At 34.3% G+C, this 24,775-nt stretch overlaps 3 protein-coding genes across 11 annotated transcripts; 1 reads left to right on the plus strand and 2 right to left on the minus strand.

Annotated features, from left to right (window-relative positions):
- The first annotated feature begins 60 nt into the window (after nt 1-60).
- On the plus strand, nt 61-16,593 carry LOC124174428 (BMP-2-inducible protein kinase). 6 transcript variants are annotated; one of them, XM_046553584.1, is made up of 13 exons: nt 61-444; nt 1,698-1,813; nt 2,137-2,270; nt 2,470-2,581; nt 2,690-2,893; nt 3,020-3,123; nt 3,200-3,332; nt 3,436-4,030; nt 4,239-4,605; nt 4,886-5,024; nt 6,233-6,485; nt 6,746-6,790; nt 12,543-16,593. In XM_046553584.1, the coding sequence occupies exons 1-13, from the start codon at nt 318-320 to the stop codon at nt 14,510-14,512; spliced, it is 4,299 nt and encodes a 1,432-aa protein (XP_046409540.1). In that variant the 5' UTR covers nt 61-317; the 3' UTR covers nt 14,513-16,593. The 6 variants fall into 6 exon arrangements, with proteins under 6 accessions (XP_046409540.1, XP_046409541.1, XP_046409539.1 ...); XM_046553585.1 differs by having other exon boundaries at nt 4,886-5,015; nt 6,743-6,790; XM_046553583.1 differs by having other exon boundaries at nt 6,743-6,790; nt 12,543-16,592.
- Nucleotides 16,594-16,747: 154 nt separating this feature from the next.
- LOC124174432 lies at nt 16,748-20,893 on the minus strand. The gene is made up of 5 exons (XM_046553592.1): nt 20,406-20,893; nt 19,111-20,313; nt 18,801-19,005; nt 18,353-18,646; nt 16,748-18,304 (listed from the first exon to the last, which is right to left on the minus strand). The coding sequence occupies exons 2-4, from the start codon at nt 19,470-19,472 to the stop codon at nt 18,413-18,415; spliced, it is 801 nt and encodes a 266-aa protein (XP_046409548.1). The 5' UTR covers nt 19,473-20,313; nt 20,406-20,893; the 3' UTR covers nt 16,748-18,304; nt 18,353-18,412.
- A 199-nt stretch (nt 20,894-21,092) lies between these two features.
- Nucleotides 21,093-24,489, minus strand: LOC124174433 (mitochondrial import inner membrane translocase subunit Tim23). Of its 4 annotated transcripts, none has more exons than XM_046553595.1 (5): nt 24,309-24,489; nt 23,384-23,633; nt 22,995-23,164; nt 22,665-22,782; nt 21,093-21,275 (listed from the first exon to the last, which is right to left on the minus strand). In XM_046553595.1, the coding sequence occupies exons 1-5, from the start codon at nt 24,343-24,345 to the stop codon at nt 21,266-21,268; spliced, it is 585 nt and encodes a 194-aa protein (XP_046409551.1). In that variant the 5' UTR covers nt 24,346-24,489; the 3' UTR covers nt 21,093-21,265. The 4 variants fall into 4 exon arrangements, with proteins under 4 accessions (XP_046409551.1, XP_046409550.1, XP_046409549.1 ...); XM_046553594.1 differs by lacking the exon at nt 24,309-24,489 and adding an exon at nt 23,729-24,116 and having other exon boundaries at nt 22,657-22,782; XM_046553593.1 differs by lacking the exon at nt 24,309-24,489 and adding an exon at nt 23,729-24,115.
- Between the last annotated feature and the right edge of the window lie 286 nt (nt 24,490-24,775).

Genomic DNA, 24,775 nt, shown 5'->3' on the forward strand with positions numbered 1-24,775 from the left:
TTAGCCTCACTTCAGTTGCTGCAGCGTGACTTTTTGCCGCGCATGCGCAACTAACGCTGTCTTAAAATGTCGGCTGGGTGAAATACGTTGAATGTTATCATGATAAAATTGATTTTCGTTGGTTAAGTTTACGCGCAATTTCCACGCGGATTGCCGGTCGAGGACGCGAATATAGTTGGAATAAAATAAGGAGTAACTCCGCCGGCCGAGACTCGTCTATAAATCGTAAAACACTGTGTGAGGAGGCCTTATGTCAAGCCAGTCTAATATTGGGTGGATAGCCGAAGAAGTAGCGCAGACGACAACGACGTGCCAAAATGAAGAAACTCTTCTCAAAAATCGAAACAAAGATTGACAACACAGCCAAGGAGCCAAACAGCTATGTCGGCAAAGTATTTGTCGTCGGCCGTCACACCGTTACAGTCGAAGATGTCCTCGCTGAAGGTGCGTAATCCGCGACGTGTAATATCTCGTCCCTCATCCTCGATCGTTTCCCGTCTTGGAATCTCTACTATCGCTGTATGTCGCTATGTTTATTACAATTCCACGGCCCTTTCATTTCTTCGCGCAATAAACACCATTTTCAATATTTTCAACGATTCCGAGCATTCGTACGTACTCCCCATTTATATCCAACTCCCTTAATGGAATCTAATTCGTTTCCGTTTCCAGCCTCGCACGTAATTCGTTTTATTGTTTTTGCACCGCGAATTATTCTTGTCGATTCACTTGTGCAAACACAACGTGGGGTTGGTTTGAAAAACAGAAGGCTCGAAAGAAACCTGAGGAAGGTGCGTAGTTGTTTGTATCGTGCATTTCAGTCAGCCGCAACGATCATTCTTGGCCATTCTAACCAGCATTACCTGGTGCTATGGCCTTTTAATCTCATGTCTCAATCTTATCTACCGGGACTACAAGTTTATCGCAAGACAAGCACCGTTACCGTGATAGATTACCGAGTGTTATTAAACTTTTATGATCGCAGGGATGTTCTCCTAATCTTTCCAGATTTGAATAAAAGCCGTTCGCTTCTTCTCTCAAGTTTCTTTATTTTCCTTTCATTACAAATTTCTCACTAATCCAACAAACCACTCCCACAACTCGGTACGCAATACTTATGATTCATTTATTGCTAAACTGGGAATAAAAATGACTGGGGAAAAAACTTTCTTTATTCAATCGCATTGAATCAGTATCATTTTCAGATGATACATTACAGCGCTGCTAAAAATCACATACCAAAAACCCCTCACATCATACGCAACATGCAAATAAAAATTTAAACATTCATCTGCCAAGGTTAAAAATATTAACTCGAGCAAAGCGCTAATATAAAACAATTGGTGATTTACATTAATCAGACTGAATTATTCGATGTACTTATTGAACTGTATCAAAATGACACTGGCATATAATCTAGACTTTCCTGAATTAAAACAGCTCAGTTTCAGACTACAGACATGATACAGCTCTATCGTCATATCAAGTTGACATGTCTTAATCTTACATATTTATTATTATGATACTGACAAAGAGCATGATATGACACAATAAAGAAGGGATCAGAAAAATTTGAAGCTGGATACTTAATTACTCGATTTACTAATAATAAATTTTAGATGTGTTGGAAAAAGCAATTTTCACCTCACTATTGAAAATAATAATTAGATATATTTAAATTACATCCCTAATTCCAGGTGGCTTTGCTGTGGTATTCTTGGTCAAAGCATCGGGTGGGCGTTATGCGCTCAAACGCATGTATGTCAATAATGAACATGATCTCAACGTATGCAAAAGAGAGATACAAATTGCTGTAAGTATTTGAAAATCGCAAACTGGTTTCAGAAGTTTGCTACAAACAAGTGCCAATTTTGTAGCAAAAATTTTATACGATGAGATTATGCCCTTTTGATACTCTCGAATATGTAAACCCAGGACATGGGAATATAATTAAGAGTAATTGCTTGTTCTACAAAGGCTCGCTTCCTTGCCAGGTTGTGTAAACACTTGTGATAACTTGTCATATGCCTGTATAGTTACACAAACAGTAAAGTGAAAATATTGAACATGGCCGCTCGGCCAAAGACAATTACATTATCGTTGCTGTACAATATAGGATACCAATTCAATTTTCAGAGCAATCTCAGCGGTCATAAAAATATTATAGGATATGTGGATAGCAGCATCACTCACACTGGAGGTGGGGTTCATGAACTCCTCCTTTTAATGCCATATTGCAAATCTCATGTTCTTCAAATGATGAATAACAGGTCAGTTATACGTGGATAATGTTTGTGATTAACATTTTAGTTTTACTTTTACTGATACATTCAATTTTCGGAGCAGACAAAAGATATTTATCAGATATTCAATTGTACAAACTAGCAATGTCCATCTATAGTAATCTCACACATACCTCTGTTCATTTCAAATTTAAAAACAACAACGTTTATCCTTTAAATCATGCAGGCTACAAACTGGATTCAGCGAAACTGAAGTCTTGCAGATATTTTGTGACGTGTGCGAAGCTGTCTCGCGTTTGCACCATTGCCAGACGCCTATTTTACACAGAGACCTTAAGGTAGGTCAGTCTTAGAAAAAAAAAAAAAAAAAAAACTTGTATCCAATTTTTATTTCTTTTACGTGTTGATATTGCTACTTTCAGTGGTGATGTTCTTATCTGTCACAGGTAGAAAATATTTTGCTAGCAGATTCTGGTCATTACGTACTATGTGATTTTGGATCTGCAACTGGAAAAGTATTGAATCCAAGTGTTCAAGGTGCTTCTATAGTAGAAGAAGAAATTAAAAAGTATACAACTCTTAGTTATAGAGCTCCAGAAATGGTTGATATGTACTGCGGCAAGACCATCACAACAAAAGCAGATATTTGGGTAATTTTTGATGGTTATATTTTTGAATTACCATGTGAATGACATGTCGATGCAGGTTGAGAAGCTGTAGAAATCCAAATTTTGTTCGTCATTCCCTCTTTTCTAAAGAATTTAATTCTATTACAGGCTCTAGGATGTCTGTTATATAAATTATGCTTTTTCTCGTTACCTTTTGGCGAGAGTACGCTTGCTATTCAATCAGGAAACTTTACCATACCAGAAAGTTCGAGGTAAACTTTTGGCTTATCTTGAATATTTTATTTTAGTAGCATGACTGGTTATATTAACTTTTTTCTCAATTTACAGATATAGCAAAGCACTTCATTGCTTAATTCGATACATGTTAGAACCCGATCCTGATCTGAGACCAGATATATACCAAGTTTCGGTAGTTGCTTTCCAGTTACAAGGCAAGGACTGTCCAATACAAAACCTTCACGTAAGTATTTTTTACTGTTCAATTGAGTGTTCCTAGCAATTGGCAGATTATAATGACTCAGATTCGAAAGATTATTGGAAGTTGTATTTTTGTATATTTACAGAAAGCTCCAACCCCGGTAATAGAGTCTCTACCCTGTCCTCTTCTGGAATCTGAAGCTATCAAGCGTTCTTCGGTAAAAATTCAAAAGCTTACACAAGTTACGATGGTTGAAGGGACATCGGTCGCACCGAGACAAAGGCCGAAAGGTCAGAGTGCAGCGGCTGGTCCCATAAGTTTAAGTGGTCAAATCATAGGTCAGATATCGGGGCAGGGCAATCAATTACAATCCCAAACTACGCTTGGAAATTCAATTCCCTATACTTCTGTTAGTCAACAGATCCCGCCCATTAATACTCCACAAGCTTATCTTGGACAAAGCGTTCAAACAAACCCGCAACAGCCCTTACAGCTGTCTGCACAATCATCCTTTGTTCAGGTCAGTCCTCACATCTCATCCCCGAACCAAGCCATCCCCTTTGGCCAATCCCAGGCTCCCTCGCCGTTTGGCCAATCTCAGAGTCCGATGATTAGCCATTCTCCTCTCCCTCATCAATCCCCGGTTACTATTCAGGAAAAGAACCCGTATTATTTCGATTCAAGAACGACTACCTCAGCTGTTAAAGAAGAAAATTTGGATGCCTTATTTCCCTCGTCTGGTGAGTTAATTCTCAAATAATATAAAATCATCAATATCTTAGATACAAATTATTTTATTTCGCTAGCAATCCTTACTATTGTCAAATGTCACTATATATATACAGAAGATGTCAAGAAACTGTATTACAAAATTTTACGTTGCTTAAATTTGAATCAGCGAATTTTATATGCCCTGATAACCTGTTTCATCACTACAATTTGGCTCAGGTTATCCGGATCCGTTTAAAGATGACACTTGTGTGATGATGGCACCTGCAAAAATCCCACCGCCTGTTGCTCCTAAGCCAGGTACAGTCAAAATTGGGGCACCTTTGGTACCTCCAAAATTAACGACTCCCACCAATATTGGCCCACCAAAACTAACAACACCGACACAGCTGCCATCAAAATTACTCACGGCAACGACATCTACTAAGATACCATCCGCAGTCCCACCGCCAGTCTTGCCAAAGCCTGTTCCGAAAATGGAGAGTCTAAGTCAAAGCATCAGCTCAGCTGGAACCCCGCCAGATAGTCCTACGCTAACATCATCTAGACATCGAAGGAATGTCAGTGATACTAGCGCGTTTAATAAGTAAGCTCTCTTCTTTGCAATCTATTTCTTTAATACACATGAATATTCATTATACAAATGTGATCAATAATTTATATAAAGCTATTCCATCACTCTGAGTTACGTGCATATTTGCAGTCTGTTTCACAATTTTATTTTATATTTTTTTCAAAACAAAAACTTGTAGATTGAAATTCCAATCTGGTGGAAATTGCTATCATTGATGTGGAAGGTATTGTTTCTCGAACCGCCTCAGTTAAATTAAATAATTAAATTACAGTGGCTATTTCAATGTTTACAGAGTATTTGCAAATGAAACTTCTCAGTTTCTAGCACCGTACGAAGCCTCTGTTAAACCCCGATCCGGAGGCTCTACACCTCCCGATGTGTCAATGGATACAAAACCAGGCATAGGCATTAGTGCCTCTCACGTACGTATTGTAAGTACCTATTGCACACCTTTATTTTTTAGTTCACTTATTACTAATTCCTTCGAAACTAAAATACCTCTCTTCACTTCTATGAAATAATTATAGGTGTTTTGACCTTATACATTACGATCATTTGTATTTAATTGTAAACAGTCGAGCTTGTGAAATTCATGTAACATTTATTTCGGCTTACTGTTGAGTACTTTAATTTTCAATTTCTGCACTGCACACACATTACTGTTGTATATATATTAGAGTGTCCCAAAAAAACCGACTATTTTTTTTTTTTCAAAGAACATTGAAAAATCGTTAGAGTATCTCTAGAAAATGACCCTGTGAAAATATAAGCTCTTAATATTAATATTTAGAGGTGGCGATTTGTAATTTTCTATTTCCCATTTAAATAACATGGGAAAATTTTTTTTTGAACTTTGGAATTTTGTGATGGGATAACGAGCTACTTCATAAGTATGACAAAATCAGGTCTTATAGGAAATTTGATGCTCTACAAAAAAGGTCTGATTGACATTTTGCGTAAATCCAGCCGCTTCAAAAATATCGATCCTCAAACTTCGGACTGTTTAAAATTATGCTTTTTTTTTGTAAATACAACAAAAATTAATTTATATTTATTATAAACCCAGAATTATCAACTGAACAATAAATATATGCATGTATTTATTCTTATATTTATTCTTCAGTTGATAATTCTGGGTTTATAATACATATAAATTAATTTTTGTTGTATTTACGAAAAAAAAAGCATAATTTTAAACAGTCCGAAGTTTGAGGCTCGATATTTTTGAAACGGCTGGATTTACGCAAAATGTCAATCCGACCTTTTTTGTAGAGCATCAAATTTCCTATGAGACCTGATTTTGTCATACTTATGAAGTAGCTCGTTATCCCATCACAAAATTCCAAAGTTCAAAAAAAAATTTTCCCATGTTATTTAAATGGAAAATAGAAAATTACAAATCGCCACCTCTAAATATTGATATTAAGAGCTCATATTTTCACAGGGTCATTTTCTAGAGATACTCTAACGATTTTTCAATGTTCTTTGAAAAAAAAAAAACAGTCGGTTTTTTTGGGACACTCTAATATATATGTGTACAATAAGTAAGAATTTGATGCTAGCGATTGTTTTTCGTCATCTGTAATACAATCGCACACGCCTTACTTACATTTATTCAAATAGTTGTTCTTTTTCTCAGGGTGAACTTTCAAGCACAACTACCAGCACAGATGGTAGATCCTTAAGTGCTGATGTAGCTGCATGGAATCCTTTTGAAGATACGCAACCGTTCAATCAACTTACTGAAGATCATATTTTTGGGGCTGAATTTGATAAAATTAGAAGAGGTAGCAATAGTAGCATCAGTGGTGTGAAGAGCCGTGAAAGCTTAGTTATGACCTATTCAGAGTTGCCTGAAGACCCCTTCGAATCTGCTCCATTTAGCTTACCCAGTGAGTATCGACTTTCCTAATTATAGTGCTAAGGTTTTTCAATAAAATTTTTCTGGAAATGTGTTAGTTTTAGCTTGATATCAGTTTTTTTACTTATGGAATGGTATTTTTTTCCGTTACGTATAAAATTTAACACTATTCTATCCAGTAGGCACATAACTTACACATCTCTCTGATAGATGATAATATTTATTGTAAATTGTAGATTGTATCTATCATGTTTAAATTTGTTGCCTTGACTTCGTCATTTATTTCAGCAGGGAAGAAAAATAAGCATGGAGCTAAAGCAGCAGCTGTTGCAGGAGGTAATGCATGAAACTTTTAAATTACTATCCTTTTTGCTTATCTAGACTTCTTTAAAGGACGAACAATAATACTTTGCGTGCATTGATCGTGAATGCAGTATAGGCACGAGCTATCTTGATTTTATTACATAAATTTACTGATGACCGGTAGAAGAGCAGAGACTATCAAATGATGAATAGATTATTCAAAACATTCTTCTATAAATGTTATTAGTTCCATAAACTCCCGGTAACGAAGAGTTTCGTTCAATCCAACGTACTAATTAATAATAATACCTAGTTATGTTTCCCATTCTGAAGTATTATCCAAAGTCAAAGCAAGCACATGTTATTTGAATTATTTTTTATTGCTACTATAATTACTAAATTTGATGTGGTAATCACAAAAACTTGTTCTTAATTATCTAATAGCCATCGTAAAAATCGGCAAATAATATTCGGTATTTGTCCAGAAAAAGCAAGTACATTTTGTTAGAAATGCAGCATAGCTATATCTTTTCTAGAACTGACGTTATAAATTTTTATGGTGGTATTGTGTTCTGTGATTCGAAGTATTTCACACTATGAAACCCTCATTCCAGTGATCTCGTTGGCTGTATATTATGAAATTTTCTTTTTGATTGAGTTTGGTTACTAGTATCGAGTTTCTTAACCAAGATAACGATTTTTGGTATCTGGAGATAGTGTTATAACATAGCACAGTTTTTTATTACGACTTTTAATACCTCGTTTTCTTGTCACAAGGGTAGAACAGTTGTGAAAGTGATTTCTCTTGACAGTGATTAAATGTTTCCTGGAAGAGTGATTAGCAGAAAAAGGGGTACAAATACTACTACTATTATGATCATTATTATTATTTTTCTATCACAGCAGACTCCCAGTTGCACACCACTCATGAAATTCACTGAAACCCACCAAAGAAACGAAACTAACATATTTTATAGTGATAAAACCCCATTAAAAATGTTCAATGAAAATGGCAAACCTTTTTAATGCCTAATATTTGACTGTCAAAATTGTAATATTCTAGTCAGCTGGAGCTTCTAAGTGCAATTTACGTTATTCTGTGTTATGGAGATGCTAAGTGATGTTTTTTTTTTTTTTCATATAGATAAAGCCAGTTGTTTCTTTAGGGTAGGCTGGCGATTAATTAAATTAGCATCTATTATCAATTATTGAAATACTAGTCGTGTGATATAACAATATAAAAAATTTGTAGAAGCATCACAGTGACTAGAATTGGTATCAATGCTTTTCTACTAATACCTAAATCATTCTGTATTCCATCAATTATTTCTATATCCTATCCAATTCTGTCTAATTGAATAGAAAATCATACAATTCCTTGTCTTTTTTTTTCTTTTAAAATATACATACTAAACGTTCTTTTCCCGATTGGTGTTAATTGTGCATCGTGGCTTATTGCTTTTCATAAGATAAAAATTGCACTAAGCGAATAATGTAAAATTTGAAATGCCTTTTGATTGAGCTTGAATAATTTGTAAATAATATACTTGACTCATCTAATCATATTATTATCTACAGATACTTACATTTAATTGGCAAAAATATTGGAGCAAGAATCCACCTTTTGAAATGTAATTCAGTATCTTCAATTCAATAACTCATTTGCTATTCATGCGGCACGTCATTATAATCAGTTAATTCTTGTAACACTTGATCTGGTAACCGAATGTGTGTAGATATCTTTCATCTTATCTACGTTGAAATTGCAGGCACAAAAGTTTATATGATTCGGTTTTTCTAGCAATAAAATATTGGCAATCACGCAGACTGAATATTTGCGTTTAACGAACGAGAACAATTATACTTATGTGTTGATTAAAATTTATGCAAAACAACTAACAACTGTATTTAAAATTTTTTTTGTTGCAAATATTATTATGTGATACGACTTTGCATAAATTTTATTCCCCATATTTTTGTTCTTATATGCAAGGATGTATTCACTCTGACAAAATTTATATCCTCTGGCAGTTAATCAGATGCTGTATAGCTCAGTCCTTGCTTAGCTGTAATTGCGCTCAATTTTCTTCTACATACATTCAGACGTAATTTTATTACCTTTAATTTAGAATACCGTATTGAAAATGTGTGATCGATTCTTCAATTTAAAAGATGTACACAAATATACATACATATAAGTTTTTTGAATATTCCAGCATATGTCTGTAGTTTTATTATAGGTATGTGATTGCTCTTTATATACATCGAAAATCAACAATTTAAAAATAAGACATATATTATTAGCTCGGCTGTCAGATGCACGGTGATTGAGTGGCCATTGTAATATAATTCCTTGTCGTTGGCTGAATGTAGCAACGAATTATTATTTCTAACGTAGCGACAAACAATGCAACGACGCTATTCTGGTAGCCGGTATATATAAACAATACTAATTATAGTAATAGTAATACCATTCTAACATTCGACTTGTAACCTGGATATAGCACGTATTAAAAAGTTATAATTTACAGTTTCCCATAGAGTTCTCCTGGTCTTTACGTTGTACTAACAATTTTGACATCATATATCTCAAAGCTCCGAAAATATTTACATTTGCATTCTCGAAATTGGTTTATTAATTTTCGCTTGTCATTGATCGGTTTACCAAAGATAATTGATAAATTACTTTGCCAGTTTTTAAATTTTCTGCCGAGTATGTTACCGAAGGTGTCGTAAATCTTGCATTGCATAAAGTTACTTCACTTCGGCAAAATGTTCTTATCTTTCCCTCTCATTCTTTTTTGAGGAAGCACGTAATCATCTTCTACAAGTAGGCTTAGTTTATACGCTATAAGTCAAGGTTTACGTATAATGAACGATATAACGTGATTCACTAAGAAATATAATGTCACAAATTATTCAATTGAAATATTTTTGCTCTAAACGTGCAAAAACTTGTACAGTAGATAGTTAGCTATGTTGTTGAAAGAAGAGATTTGGATACTGTTGTATTACCAGTGATTAAAACCAACGCATCACGTTCACATGGCCTTAGACGGTATGAATAAAGTTATTAAATGTTTGAAAGCTATTTCTAAAGAAAAAGATATACAATTAAATTCAAATTATTGATCTGTTTAATTATATTGTATAATATCTTAACTGAATGCATCGAACTTCTGCTGCAGAACCGCATTTGGTACAAACTCGTTCTTTCTACAACATCTTATATTAGTATACTATATGTATGTATACATATGCTGTAAAGATATATATACGTATAAATACGTATACATTTATTCAGATAAGAAATTAGTACTTATGTTATGGAATTGCATACACTTGTATGTCGGCTATACATATATGTTGTAATAATTCTGTGTACGGTATGATAATTCGCGATGGTGGCAAGCTTATCAATTTGTTGATAATACTTAATTTTTTTTTCTTTCCTCCATTATAACTGTCTAGAATGCATCTGTATTATTTTGCACCTGACAGTAAATGCGTTGTTTTTGTCTGTTCAAAGTACTATCGAGTATAAGCACAATGAAATATTCCCGTCACCTCTACTAAATACTACAAATTTAATATCAAGGATAGAGTTAAATGCATCATTCCGTTTTGCAGAGCTTTTATTTTTCAATCATGTCAACATACGCTCATTTTAGCTAATCGTTAGGAAGACTTTTGTTTTAATATGTATTTCAATTTTTACTTCAAAACAAACAGTATTTGCCAACTTGACGAATTATCTCCAGTTATTACTACGAATAATAATTAGCAATATTATTTACTCTATATTTATGCAAATGTATGAAGATCGTAGCAAGATGTATTCCACAATCTTGTCGATATACTTCACCATCTCACGAGTAGTCCATTCTTTGACATTTACGTGGTATAGCTGAATGTAGTGGATTCAAGACATTGTCCATTTGCAAAAATAAATCGTTAAACGTCTGTAGTTGAGTAGTTATGAGAAGATTTTGTTCTCTGAGTATTAGTGATAATCTTTATTGAGGTGATTGCCAATTTTTCTGTACCATATATTTCCCGCACTTCGATATTTTCAATTATTAAATCAAATATAAAATTAATTAATTAGTTTCCGAAGTTGTCTGTGGTTGAGGAAATGCACTGTATACAATAAAGTACACTATAATAATACATCTAAGTATGAACAATGACTAAACTTATAATGAGCTTGGATACGATTATTAATGAAAGATAAAAGCTTGTAATACGTACGCTTACTGTCAAACATTTTTAAGCCATACAAAATTTAATCATACGCCCACTGTCTGGAACGCCCTAATAAGTTTGGGAGACGGGAGTCGGGTGAATTTCAATCATCCAAATTATTTTGTCCGATCAGCCACTTTTGAAATTCATTTTTTATATCGCTTGTCCATCGAAATGTCTGTGATGAAGGTTGACTTTAATTTACTGTAAATATACTGTACACCTTTATTTTAATGCATACCAATACTTTGTTGAGGCAAGGGTGAAGTCGTAATACCCTCGTTACTATTTGCACAAAACTTAACAGTCATTGTAGATGACACTCAACTTTGGACCTTTGCTATTTTTGGTGTACTGCGATATAAAATGCTGCGACAACTAACATGTACATTACGGTATATAGTGTTCCATCTTTCATAATTATTATATTAAAATACAGCTATTCAACAATGTTGATGATCAGAGTTTTCAGGATCTTAGTATTGATTTTTAGTGAAAATCAACAAATTGTATGTTGTTGTGTTACAGTGAGTTATTCACACGTTTTCGTTCTTCTTTATCCTAAAGATCTCAACCTTTGACGACGATCTTATGGACAAAATACTTCTTCTCTATTTGTTATACAAATTATAAAGGAAATCAATAAATTGTTACTTTAAAATTGTAAAAGCATTGGTCAGAAGTATTACTTCTATTTGACAAATACCCTTGATCCTCAAGAATCTGATTAGGACTGTTCCAGACGAGGTGGTGGCACTACTAATATTAGCTGTAAATATATTACTGCTTCATCTTAAAATTGTTGTAATTCAAGAGTATATTTTTTTTCTGCAAATTATCGTTAACTCGCTGTAACAAGCAAGCTAGCCACGCTGCACGCTGCACAAGTACTTCAAGAATATTTTGTCTGCGACAAGCCTAATCAGACTCTACGTCTTTCTACTTTTAAACTTCCTTCCTTAGTACAATATTTTATTCGTGGATATCGGTGTGCTATTTACTGCTATTAAATCTAGAGGAAGCTTCCAGCATATCTATCAATACCCGCAGTTCTTGATCTATAGTTGTAACGAATTGTCCGTAGATTTCCTGTAACGTCCCTGTAAAAAATTGTGACACTTGGATAATAGTTTCTAATTTCACAATTGCACATTTCTTTAATACCATTAGAAGGTATCAAAAATATGTTGAATTGTGTATTACCGTTTTCTCAATAATATCGAACAGCTAGTCACTTTTTATGAATCGAGTATACTTTGTGTTCTTTATATTAATTTTGCTAAATTCAATGCCTGTAGGTAAGTAGTACCAGTTCACTTTAATAATACTACCTGGAATCTTCTACTGATTTCAAATAAAAAATGCAACTTCTCTCTGTCTTGAGTTACGCAATTAAATGATTATCATAACGCACAGAATACAATGCATTACAAGCTCATTCATACTCGTTAAAATTACTAACCCATTTTTGCTAACTGATTAAATATGTATGTTCCCTTAAATCGTACGTCTTCTACAGTTGTTACTTGATATTTTTCAGGAACAGGCGCTGAAGTAGCAGTAAAAGTGCCCATCCCTCATTGGAGTCCGGATACTGAATTGCCTAGGATAGACGACGAAGTGTCCCTGTTGGCAGAATCTAGTCCCGCTTCACCTCCATTTGTTCGTGCTCCCATTGAAGATCGATCAAAGTATGAAAAGTTGGCATTTAATGCTGATGAAATATCCTCGGATAGTGATGAGGAAGATGGTCAGAGACCCGAAGAGAAAGCAAAAAAGAAGAGAAGGAGAGTTAAGGGTGTTTTAAAGCGGAGAAAAAAAGGAGCCCATCAAGATCCAAGCAATCCTCCAGTTGAGTGTGATTCTGATGATTCAATTGGATCGGCTAGTGATTTGAAAGCAATGAACGACGAAGATGGACTGCAGGATCTTGACGATGAACGAGAGAAAGTAGATGAAACAATCTCTGAGAGCGTTAGAACTTGTGGAAGCTCTGCGTACCATGCTGAGTGTGAATCGGTAGCGACGCATGAAGAAGATCACAGAATGCGGAAACCGAAGAAACATCATCGAGAACAACAGCTACCGATAATACAGGCAGACCCAGTTGTTGGGCATCAATATGGAGAGAAACCCTTGTTACTGGACGACGAATTAGATCCAGAAGCAAAACCCGAGCAGTTGCATGGGGATCCATTTGTCGGACATCAGTATGGGTCGAAACCTTTATTATTCAATGAGGACTCTTCATCAGATGATGTCGAAACGTCGCGAACACCTAATAACGGGGCATGGAAAGCCGAAGAAGATGTTTTCGCGTTAGCGCCATTTCCTAGATCAGATAGTTTTAGGAAAAGTAATAGTAGTTACAAAAGTGCCCAAAAGATCATTGAACAATCCAGCAATACAAGTTCTTCTCGTAATTCGAATTTGGTATCACCAATATCAAGCTCACCGATAATTGAAGGAGCTTTAGTCGACTTAGATGAAACGATGCATGAAACATTTGAATACAATCAGCACCCTCCAGCTCCCACAGCTGTTCCCGAGAAAATACAGAGCAATCACGAAAGTTTTGACTTCGCTGTTCCAATACAGTCAGCAGTGGATGAGGTAGAACTAAAGAATAAAGATCTGTTCGGGTCTTCACCATTCAGTAGCGGCAGTTTTACAAATCCGTTCAACAGTTTGACGAATTATACAGTTAGTGATAATTCTACAAATATGACTACAACAACACCTTTGAGGGAACCTCTGTACTCCAACTATATAAACTTTGCTCCGCAACCGTATCATCCGCCAAACGACTATCAAGTATCTCAAGCTGCTATAGTTTCAACTTCGAAATTTAGCACTGTGACTGTGCACTCAGCACCTATAGACAGAAGCTCACCTAAAGATTTATTTGGATCTGTCCCATTCGACGAAGTTGCATCGTTGAGCATAAGCAATCAACAACGACCAACATCTTTACCTTTGTCACACTCACCAACATTTGTTGACGACGCTCTGAGTACAATTTTATCAAATACTGCGGTACCCACTCACTCATCGGGCCGATCAGAAACTGTAGAGCCGACCTATACCATACAACCGGTTTATCATACTTCGAGAATTATAGTTCATCCAATGAACAGTATTCATATGCCTCAATTTCCACCTGAAGTTATGCCTCCGATGTCGCCTGAACTGTTAGTTACCGATACATGTCCAAAGTTTAAAAAAGACAAATCAAAATACCACCTCATCCATGAAAACCTTACTGAAACAGCGAACGTTTTACCAGTTAAAACGCCACACAAAACTAAAAGTTCTAGTTCTAAAAAGACACCAAAAACGAAGAAGAATTCTACAAGTACAGCTGGATTTAGTAATATGAGCTTTGAGGATTTCCCAAGTGACGAAAACGAAGAGAGAAGAACAGGGACAAGAGTGGCACCTTTTGAAGTAGTAAGAGAGCCGGAAAAAAGATTTGGCTCTTTGAAGAGGCGGAGTAATCCATTTTCCTAAAAACACAAGTCTGTGCTGAAAGTATCTAACGACAAGTCCATAAACGTACACCAAGGTGAGCAGAGTAAAGCCTGTTCTTTGTACATTTTTTATTTATTGTTTTCTTATACACTTGCCTGGAGATACGCTATTCTTGCGATATTTTCCCTGTCGGCAGAACTATTTATTATCTATCTCATAATTACCTCTGAATTACGACTCAGGGGTATCACCGACTTCAATTAATCCAATCTTGAATCTGGGATAAGAATCGCATATTATTCTTTCTTAACAAAGGAGAGTAAATCAAAAGTACCCTCAGGCGTTTTGTTATAATGTTATAAGACTTTCCTATGTTCTTCTCCAGTATATAAAGATTATCATAATGATTCAACTGGAAGGTCGTTAAAGACTTGAATAAAACTAAATTAACATACATTCCATAAAACGCTTTCATGTATTAAATCTTCTCAGCGCAAATTACGGTTTGAGAATTATATTCTCTGTATAGATCTACATTTTTTTTATGGCTGAATGAACATCCAATGTGACGAAAAGAACCTGTTACTTATTTATTATCACTATAAAATGTGATATTATATCTCCATTAAGAAGATCGATTGAATATGAGGACAGCCTGTTCACTACTGATGTTTATATCCAGACCAATAGTCTTTGAGATTAACTCGAAAAGCACATGTTATTTGTCAAAAAATACAGTATGAATTTGTATTCACATACAGGTATTTGATTTTTAAGCTATGTGATCATATATTTTCAATCCAGTACTTTATACTCCAGCTGCAAAATTGTATGATGCTTAGATGAAGCAAATATTTATAGTTTCAACAATCATTCAAATATTATTCAGGAAATGATTTGATAACTGAAGATATACCATAGAGAAGAAAGTATGTTGTAACTACTTGAATATGTAGCAAGGTATAAATATATATGTATAAAAATCAATTAATATAAATAATCTGAAAATAAGCAGCATTAGTAATAAATCTTACTCAGTAGTTGGTAAATATATCCAACGTTGCTAGAACGTTTATACTTTCCAATAAAACAAAAAAATTCATTAAAAAAAATATATATAAATAAGTGGAAGAAAAATAATGTATGAGTAGAATGAAGAAAAGAAAAAACCATTTAATATTGTAAAACTAGTTTTTCTTTTCAAGTCAAACCAGGTTGTACTTGGCAGCTTAATACCAAAAAATACAAGGAAAAAAACTACAAAAAAAAAACAAAAAAACAAGAAAAAACACGCACATGTCTCTATTTTTGCAGTTACACATTTTCACTACATTTCTACATTCAAAGGATATTCGAACTGTACTTGTACGATTACCAATGTAATTTGTATGACGTAGAGACTTTTATCATCGATTTACCACATGTATTACAGATGCTAATTTTTTGTGTGTCATAATCGTGCTCCGCGCATTGAATATGCTCTCGTTACTTATAGAAAAACTTCGACGCTGATTATAAATTAAAATCAGTGACATACGAGTTGGCAACTATTATATACTAAAAAAGGCTTATAAACGAAAAAACTATCTGGCAATATACCAATCTGTATTGGTAGGTGTGCAGTTCTCCAGAGGTGCAGCTAGTGCCTCGAAGTGATTTAGTCTTTTTTTAGTGATGTGAAGCTGCTCGTACTAGAAACATAAGCAACATTTATTGATCATTATATTTTTTCCATTATGAGTTGAGTATCGTTGTTTTATATATTTCGGCTGTTGTAGATTTTCAAATAACCACAATCACAGCATTGCGTGAGACTGATACTGGCAGTTCTTGATTGTTAGAAATTTTCTTAAATGATGCTGAAGCGTAAACATTTCGTATTTGTTATTTGATACCTATCTAGTAATTATAAATAGGATTCTTATGTTGCATTTACTAAGTTGAATACTTTCCTGCACTTATATCACACGTCTATTCACCAAGTTGTTGAGCGTTGCACTAAGGTTTATTTAAGTATAAAAGTGAGACAATACTATAAACAATATTTAAAACAAAAAATAAACAAATTAAACGATGTATGTAAAAATATATATATATATATAAATGTGTGTGTGTGTGTGTGTATATATATTCACACACATATATATTTATGTATAATACTTGTAGATATACTAGTTTGACTGTAATATTTAGGTGCCTTCCTTTTATTAAATCAGTTTCAAAGCTTGGCTCTATCGTCATTTTCCACAGAGAACCGATTAGGTTTTAAGCTAATATGTATTTTTGAGAGTCGAAAACCCAGAGTAAATTAGATTTATCATTGGGTTTCACTCAAACGTTTCTCACGAAAATAATGATCAGGCTTAGCTACTGATAACTAAATTTGGATTCGTACTTTATGAAATCAATTTCCGATTTCGTATAAATAAAATTTTTCTTCACCATCTTAAGTTCAAATCCATACGGACCAAATATTGAAGGTATTTTCACGCCATTGTTATTAATATTATTATTATTAATATTATTGTTATTAATTTACGATTATTTCTACTATTCCCATATTACCAGATTTATTAAATATGAGAATGGGAAGCAGGATATTTTCGAAAAAAAAAAAAAATGCTTCATAAAATTGCTACTATTTATCAACTATTGAATGCAAGGGTTGTAATATATGTTTAGATTTCCTTGAATACTTGTGAGTTGAAACAACATTGATCACATTCCACCCCTTGATAGCTTCTAGTAACTGCATATTTATTGCTTTTAATTTGTCGTTTTTCTATTCTTCGTAGGGATGCGTAAATGAATCTTTGTTTTTCTGTAACCTGTGTCTCTCTAACTTCGATTTATTCACGGTCTGTAAAGCAAATGTTTCAGCATTTAAAAAAATTCCGTTTAAACTTGTAATTGTATTTTAAATTACAAAGGTACGAGATAGTATACATATACACAAATTAATGAGGTGTGCCTGAGGTTGAAGTAGAGAAATAACGTTAGCATTTATTTGACATCAGCATCTTTGTTATGTTAATATGCCAACAGTTATTGTCAAGTCGGTAATGGTAATTTAAGAACCACACTTGTCGCGTTCTTAAATAATCAAATTTCTTCACAATGTGCGAGGAATTGTTGCTACGATGAATCTATTACCCTGCTTTGCCTTCATTTTATAACTGAAATCATGAGTTTTCTAAATCAAATGTTGTCGACGTTTTCGAAATATTTTTTTTCAAGAGATTACAGCCGTATATTTATTTATGTATACAGTTTTGTTGTTTTACTATATTATATTGTTATTAAAATTATTATATGTATAGTTGTCCACATTTCTTATCGAATGTACTAGATGCAAGTATAGTGCAGGTCTACAATATTAATTCAACCATATTCTTACTATTCTTAGGACAAATATAATATATTCGAAAGTTTCAATACTTGGCTGATGGAATATTCAGTGGTATGAATATTCATTTATGTGCTGAACTGTTTTGTCTACTAAGGCGGCTTTAATGTAATATTATTTATTACATTTATCATTTGAGTGATTAATTGAATGATGTACAATGTACATACATGAAATGAATAAAAATGTACCTATATGTATAAAAAAAAGAAGACAGCTACAAATAAAGTCTATTATCATGTGATATGAGAAATAAACAATTTTTTCATAGTATATCTTTTAAAAAATACTTTAACTCATACTAAGGTGTCATGTGTCTGATGTATGTATACGTCAAGTCTAAATATGTTGTTTGCATTACGGTATACCTAAGATCAATATCGGAGTTCTAAGACAATTTGCGTTATGAGTAATTCCTTGAAATTCAATAGATAACTAGATATTACTGGTATTTGTTGGTTCACTCGTCAATTATTATGGATATCAATTATCGAAATAATATTTGATCTTTAGTAATGAAATATAATTTGTAGTCACCAGCAACAACAACTTTTCCCATTCAAATCAATCTGCCTCTCTCTAGCCATGAGAAAGTTTATAGTAAGAATACCTATCCATGCGAACAAGTTAAACCAACTGGTTGTAATAGCTAATTGCAAGGATAGTCCGGTATTGATCTCATCCCCGCGTCTCCAGTTATTAGCATCTGGCTGTAGATAATCCATGTAATCAAACACGGCTCCACAAGATAAGCGATTATGAATCACCTGAAAAGTTGAGGCTTTTGTCAGCAATAATACTTTTGTAGTTTCTAAAACTGATGTGAAAGTTACAGCAATTTATTATGCTTCTCCCTTTCGTTCTGATTTACGATTGAAATTAATTTAGATTGATTACAGAATACGATAACGTCCACAATACCTGAACTTCACGACCGCTCGATCCTAAGAGTTGAACCATGTTCCTTCGATATTGGTTACAGGTTTTATAGTACCCGTCAGTTAACAGTACAGCATGTGATAGGGAGAGAAAAAAGATGAACACTCCTAAAAATCCAGCTAAAAGCCATCGCTTACAAATAGTTCTTCGTTTGGGTCCCACCACAACGACATTTCCCTGCTGTGCCCTGAGGAATGAAATTATTTGTTTATTTCGAGTTCGCTGCATTCAACAACGTATCAATTAAATTTAATTTATCAGGTATTTATTCCAGAGTTAACGTGTTATTTACCTATGGTCGGATGAAGATGTCATTTGAATCTGTTTAGGATCCCCTAAGTTTCTGTTAATGCATGTTCTGTAACCATGATAAATTGCAAGAACCAGCCCGACAGTCAGTACCGGAACTAGACCATATGATGTGAAATGGCACAGCTTAACATCGCCCCCCATAAAAGTACTGAATGTGTTGACACCATACAAAATACACCCACAATCTACGCTAATACAAACATCTAGAGTCCAAGCCCAGTGCTGCCATACTATGAGCAGACAAATTGTGGATGTCGTTGACAAGATTGCAGAGACCGAATACAAAACTGCAAGTTGCTTTTCAGCTTGTTCACTTTTTGCATATAATTCGATACTTGACATGTTTCAAGTATTCTAAACTTTAATCGGTACAGTCAAAATCAGACGCGCATTGCGCATATATCGCCTACAGTTTGAACGTAAATATGCTATTACACACTCATCGTTTTCACTACCTTATTTACACTGTACTTATCATTTATTTATATTGGATTTTTCTTCATACTTTGTTCTGCTCAGAAAACTTAAAAGTCGTGTATTTCCATGGAAACTGAGCTGAGTGTTCTCCGGAACGGAGAGAACCGTACTATTTGTAAGCGTTGCCAAGAAACTGAGGGTTACAGTTTATATTAAACAGAGTATATACCGGTGTCTGATGCTAAATGCAGAACACGATAACTACCAATTAATTTTGCTACACAAATACACAGCATGTCAGAAATGGAATACAAAATAACTATTCACCACCTTGGATTAATTTTACAGCAGGATACAGAAAACTTTTTAGTGTTTTAGAATTTGAATATTTTCGAATTATTCAACAAATATGGTCCTCAGCCTCAGTCTTTAATTTGCAGATATCTTATTCTCACCTAATATTTAGTCTAAATGAAACATTTCACTCAATATTATTTCTGCTTCTGGAAAGTGGTGCATTAAATTTACCGAAGGATGCAGTTTATCGATTGTACCAGTGACACATCTCATGTACATTTTCAAATTGTGATTATTGCGACAGTATTGCGATTTTCACACTTGAATGATCGAGTGACTGCGTAATAAATTTGGTGTCACAGTGCGAGAAAATTTCAAACCATTCAGAACAACGAGTATGTGGTTCAAAGCTGATCAAACTATACTACTCCACTGACTGAGATAGTGCTGGATAGTGCGTCGAAGATAGCTGAAAATATTCCATTATGTGTCAACTGTGATATACATATGAGTGTACATGGAATAGAATGAATTCTTATTTAATATTTATTAACTGTTTACCTTGGGGCGGAAACAACACTTTATATTCATACTACAAGTTATGATAAATTTATTTGGCAAGGAACACACTGACATTTATTGCTTGATTGATAAACGAGCACCGAAGCGACACAAGAGTTTTGATTTCTCATGAATAAGATTTAAATTCTGGCACAGATTGTTAATTCCGCTTTCTACGCTACACAATTCTTGGAATATTTAAATATGTTAAACGACGTGAAAACGTTTTATGCGCATTTTATACCACAGGTACATGATATCAGGTCAACCTGCATGATCAGATAAACTTAGATAAGATTAAACGCCATGCTCGATGAATCAGCGAATGTGAGATTTTATTATTTTTCTACCAAAGATCCAAGGGAACACAATACAAGTAAAATACACAAACGGATATCGAATTTGAGGGATAATCTAAGTCGCACGTTCATTCATAGTATATACCTAGTATGCAAATCACATATGTCGAATATTGACAGGCCAATATTTGTTTAACTCGGTTGAATATATGAACTTTCGAAGGATAGTGAGAGAAATTGAAATATGGAAGAAGAATGTAAAATCAGATCTTCTTATGTTAATAGTAATCGATTTCACAGTTATGTTACATTATGTCGCTCGCATGGCTTGATCCACATAGTCCGTGGCTTGATCCAATATTAGAAGAAAATATATTTAGTTTGAATATAAACGCAAATTACATTTTATTTACATGTTTCTTTATTTTGTTTTATTATGGTATAGCTTATTTGAATGGACAACAAAACATTGTTGTCTTACAATGCATGGAAAAAAAAATTTCTATGTACAGGGCAGGGAGAAATCGATGCTAGTCTCTAGATGGGCAGGTAGCCAATTGATCATTTCCGTCTATAAGAAAAATAAGAATCTATGTTAAACTTGTGAAGATTGATGAAAAGAAAATTAGATTCGAAGTCAACCAAGTGTGTAAATAATTAGAATTGAACGTAATTTCAGATATGTCAATTGTTAGTTGTAGCACCATCTTTTATGTTACATTAAGTATGAAAAATATGGATGAAGCCCATGAAGGATACAGAGTAGAAGCCAATCTCTAATGTGAAAATCGTGTATTTTATTTTTATGTTCAACTTAAATACATTTAATTCAAGTGACCTAGTTAAAATTAGCTAGGAAAGTTTTTAAACTGTAAAAACTCTTCAACCAGAGTCAAGTAAACAGAAAGCAAGGAGTACTCCGAACAAAATAAAATCGATACTTTTCAATCGAATTCAGCGGTACTGACATATTACTTCTTTAAATATCAAACCAGAAGTGAACGCCCATAACAGCATACTACATTTCAATTGGATTCATTTTATTACGAAGAGGAACGTTTTTCGTGGCAAGTGATGAAATATAATATGCAAGCTGCTGTGCCAAGTATCGATGAAATTCAATAACAGTATTTATAAATTAGTTCAAGCCGCGTATGCTACCAGAGATTATAAATAAACATCTACCGCATTGTGGAACAATTATCATTCTCATGTACACATCACGTTCACATCGCAGTAATTTAACTAGAAGTCGAAGAGTTTTACTGTGAATTATTTTATCATCATTTAGGTAAGGACCCTGTAATCAACAACGTACTCATTTCGATAGATTCATCAGACTGATTATTCGTTTCCCAAGGTGGATTTTTGAAAGAAACCCTATTACCGTCAGAAGCGTTAAGATGGATAAGCTTCAATATCTGAACTGTAGTAATTAAAATTTTTTGTAAATTAAACTATGTTTAGTATTAATGATTCAGGTAAACTGTAAAATGAATACATGTGGTAGTGGGTATACGAATATGTAATAAAATCACATGTATTTAAATAACTAATATATTTTCACTACTATCAGTTAAAAGAGCTAATGAGAATTGAGATTTCGTTTTTAAAATTGGCTCCAAATGACTTTGGGACATGCTACGACTGTTCCTGCTCAAATTTATTAGCCAAACAAAAACTCAACTCATTTTCATTACGACAGCTGATATTGTACAGCGACTATGACGTGAAAATCTTTCAAAACGGATGAAAATTAAAAAATTCAATTCCTATTCTTCAAAACAGTTTGTATGTATAATACTTGGAAAATTCTGATTTTTTGCACGTCAGAATTATACATTTTTCTCTGTATTAAGCTATTAGTCAAGTGCCCTTGAAATAACAATAAAATTTAAGAGAAGGATCGTTCATAGCAAACAAGGTTGACTAAAAGTGAATTTGAGACACACACTCTTACGCCGGATTGATGCGTTGATGACTGATTTGTGAAAGTGTTTCCCGGTTATTCCATAGACAGTATGCTGCGGCTATTGCAAATCCAATTCCTCCTCCCGACGCACACTTCCGTAATCCAGCTGAAAATATTTATAATACCATCTTCATTGCTGTATGATAAAAAGCCTCTATATTGATCGCTAATAAATGAATAATTTAAAATATCGTCAACAAATATTTAAGCAAACTCAATTGGAAATAATTTGTAGAGCACAACAATTGCACAATATGTTGGTAAATTGTTTTAACAGTAGTAAACCAAGTCCGCTGGGAATTGCAAATAAAGACGCACATGTAGATTTGAATAGCATTCCAGTGGCAGTCGCAGCTCCAAGAGTATTTATAGAGTCATCTGTTCCTCTAGCCCAAGAAAGTATGACTCCAAAGCCACTGTACATTACCGATATGACTCCTAATGTGTTTGCCAGTGACGAGCCATGCTTCATTACATGATTTATCAACCTAGAAAAGGAAATGATTGCGATTCAGATGTACGTATAATATGCAGTTTCAAATTATTCTTTCAACGAAACTATGGCGTTGTCCTAATCTTGCTGCATTTTCAAAATGTACAATCCTCAATACGCATTGAAACTAGATATGCCGAATGATTAATGAGTGTAGATGATATTATGATATTACACCATTTATTGTAAAGTATCCTATTACGTAATAACTCACTGTGTTCTCCTAAGGTTGCCAGTTTGTCCAGCTAAGGTTGTGGCTTTAATTCCTTTATAAAAACCAGAAGTGCCACCTAGGCCAGCGCCAATTATGCACGCAGCTCCAATTTGACTAAAGGCTAATTCAAGTCGACCTCGTTGTTTCACAGCTCCTTCAGGGAATATAAATTCCGGCTGGCTGGCAGGCAGGTAGCTTGGGTCAAAGTTCAAATATGGACTAAGAGGTGCCAATCCTGGTTGTGAGGTGACTGAAATATTGACAGCAACAAGTTTGGTATTAATTAAATACATTCCCAAACTGTAAGCAATGTAAGGAATTTAACAAGGTAACCAAACCAAATACCCTGAGAAGACAATGTATTCTCTGTAGCGGAAGGTGCAGCCTTTTCCTTATCTCCCAAGATCTTAGCATGAAAATCATTGATGATTGATGTCATGACAATTTCTATGGTGAGAATGATGTCAGCACGATAAATTGCAACTATACGCTATGTGCAAATATCACGTACTGATGGTGATATACCGAGACTTTAGAGTACATACTAATATTTGTCAATGTCATTGCTGAATTGTACGTAATTTCGATGTTCTCGATTTCGCTACGACAGTCTAATGACAGTGGTATCGCGTTTGTTATTGCATAATTGTTTCACGTGGGGAGTAGACTTCAGACCCATAGAGTTGGAGGAAAAGTGAGGTTATGCGACGATACTAAGATGTTGGTGAGTGATCATCGGCGTATTTATACGCCTCTAAAGAAGCAGTGAGACAATACATAATATGAGATCGAACAAGCACAAAGATTCGACGAATCTTGACTCGCTTTTAACGTTTTATAGACACGTACACATGCACTCACTGAAAGTTCGGAATAATGACAAAGTTTGTCATGATATGGCAACACGACATTACTTCAAATTTACCTGAATTTTGCGAGTTGATGTCACGTAAGTCAATCATTTTCGTGTGGATTTAATTGTTTTATAGCTAGCCACGAATAAACGAGAGCAACTACGCTCCCTGATCATTAGATGCGAATTTTGCAATGAATGACCGGGTTGCGTGCTCAATCTGTGGATCGAACTCGACAATCCATTAACATGTTGAATTGTTACCAACATTGAAATACAGTTGGTACTAGTAGAGCCTGAAGTCAGACTTGTATGTACATACGTGACATGCGTGAAACACGTGAGATAACGAACGTACGCATTGTCAGCAGAAGTTTCTCTCTGTTGTCCGCCGTGTCAGTGTTTGCAACCCCGCTTCGAAAATACTTAATTGTATTGTGTCAAATTCCATTGAATTCCAGTAACCTAGAGTATGTATTCTCCAGCAGCAGACTCTCAGTACCAGCTTGAATGGTATTATACATTGAAAACAGATTTGG

This window comes from Neodiprion fabricii, chromosome 1, assembly GCF_021155785.1.
Source record: "Neodiprion fabricii isolate iyNeoFabr1 chromosome 1, iyNeoFabr1.1, whole genome shotgun sequence".
Taxonomy (NCBI): domain Eukaryota; kingdom Metazoa; phylum Arthropoda; class Insecta; order Hymenoptera; family Diprionidae; genus Neodiprion; species Neodiprion fabricii.

What these genes read in the sequence shown, in the direction of transcription:
- LOC124174433 (XM_046553593.1), bottom strand. Translation starts at nt 23,822, where the DNA reads ATGACATCAATCATCAATGATTTTCATGCTAAGATCTTGGGAGATAAG. An exon ending in GAATACATTGTCTTCTCAGG is followed by an intron (nt 23,634 to 23,728) that starts GTATTTGGTTTG and finishes TCAATATTTCAG; the next exon opens with TCACCTCACAACCAGGATTG. An exon ending in AATGCTATTCAAATCTACAT is followed by an intron (nt 22,783 to 22,994) that starts GTGCGTCTTTAT and finishes AAATATTTTCAG; the next exon opens with CTGGATTACGGAAGTGTGCG.
- LOC124174428 (XM_046553583.1), top strand. Translation starts at nt 318, where the DNA reads ATGAAGAAACTCTTCTCAAAAATCGAAACAAAGATTGACAACACAGCC. An exon ending in CAACAAAAGCAGATATTTGG is followed by an intron (nt 2,894 to 3,019) that starts GTAATTTTTGAT and finishes ATTCTATTACAG; the next exon opens with GCTCTAGGATGTCTGTTATA. An exon ending in TGCCTTATTTCCCTCGTCTG is followed by an intron (nt 4,031 to 4,238) that starts GTGAGTTAATTC and finishes AATTTGGCTCAG; the next exon opens with GTTATCCGGATCCGTTTAAA.
- LOC124174432 (XM_046553592.1), bottom strand. Translation starts at nt 19,472, where the DNA reads ATGTCAAGTATCGAATTATATGCAAAAAGTGAACAAGCTGAAAAGCAA. An exon ending in ACATCTTCATCCGACCATAG is followed by an intron (nt 19,006 to 19,110) that starts GTAAATAACACG and finishes TTCATTCCTCAG; the next exon opens with GGCACAGCAGGGAAATGTCG. An exon ending in CGAGCGGTCGTGAAGTTCAG is followed by an intron (nt 18,647 to 18,800) that starts GTATTGTGGACG and finishes TCAACTTTTCAG; the next exon opens with GTGATTCATAATCGCTTATC.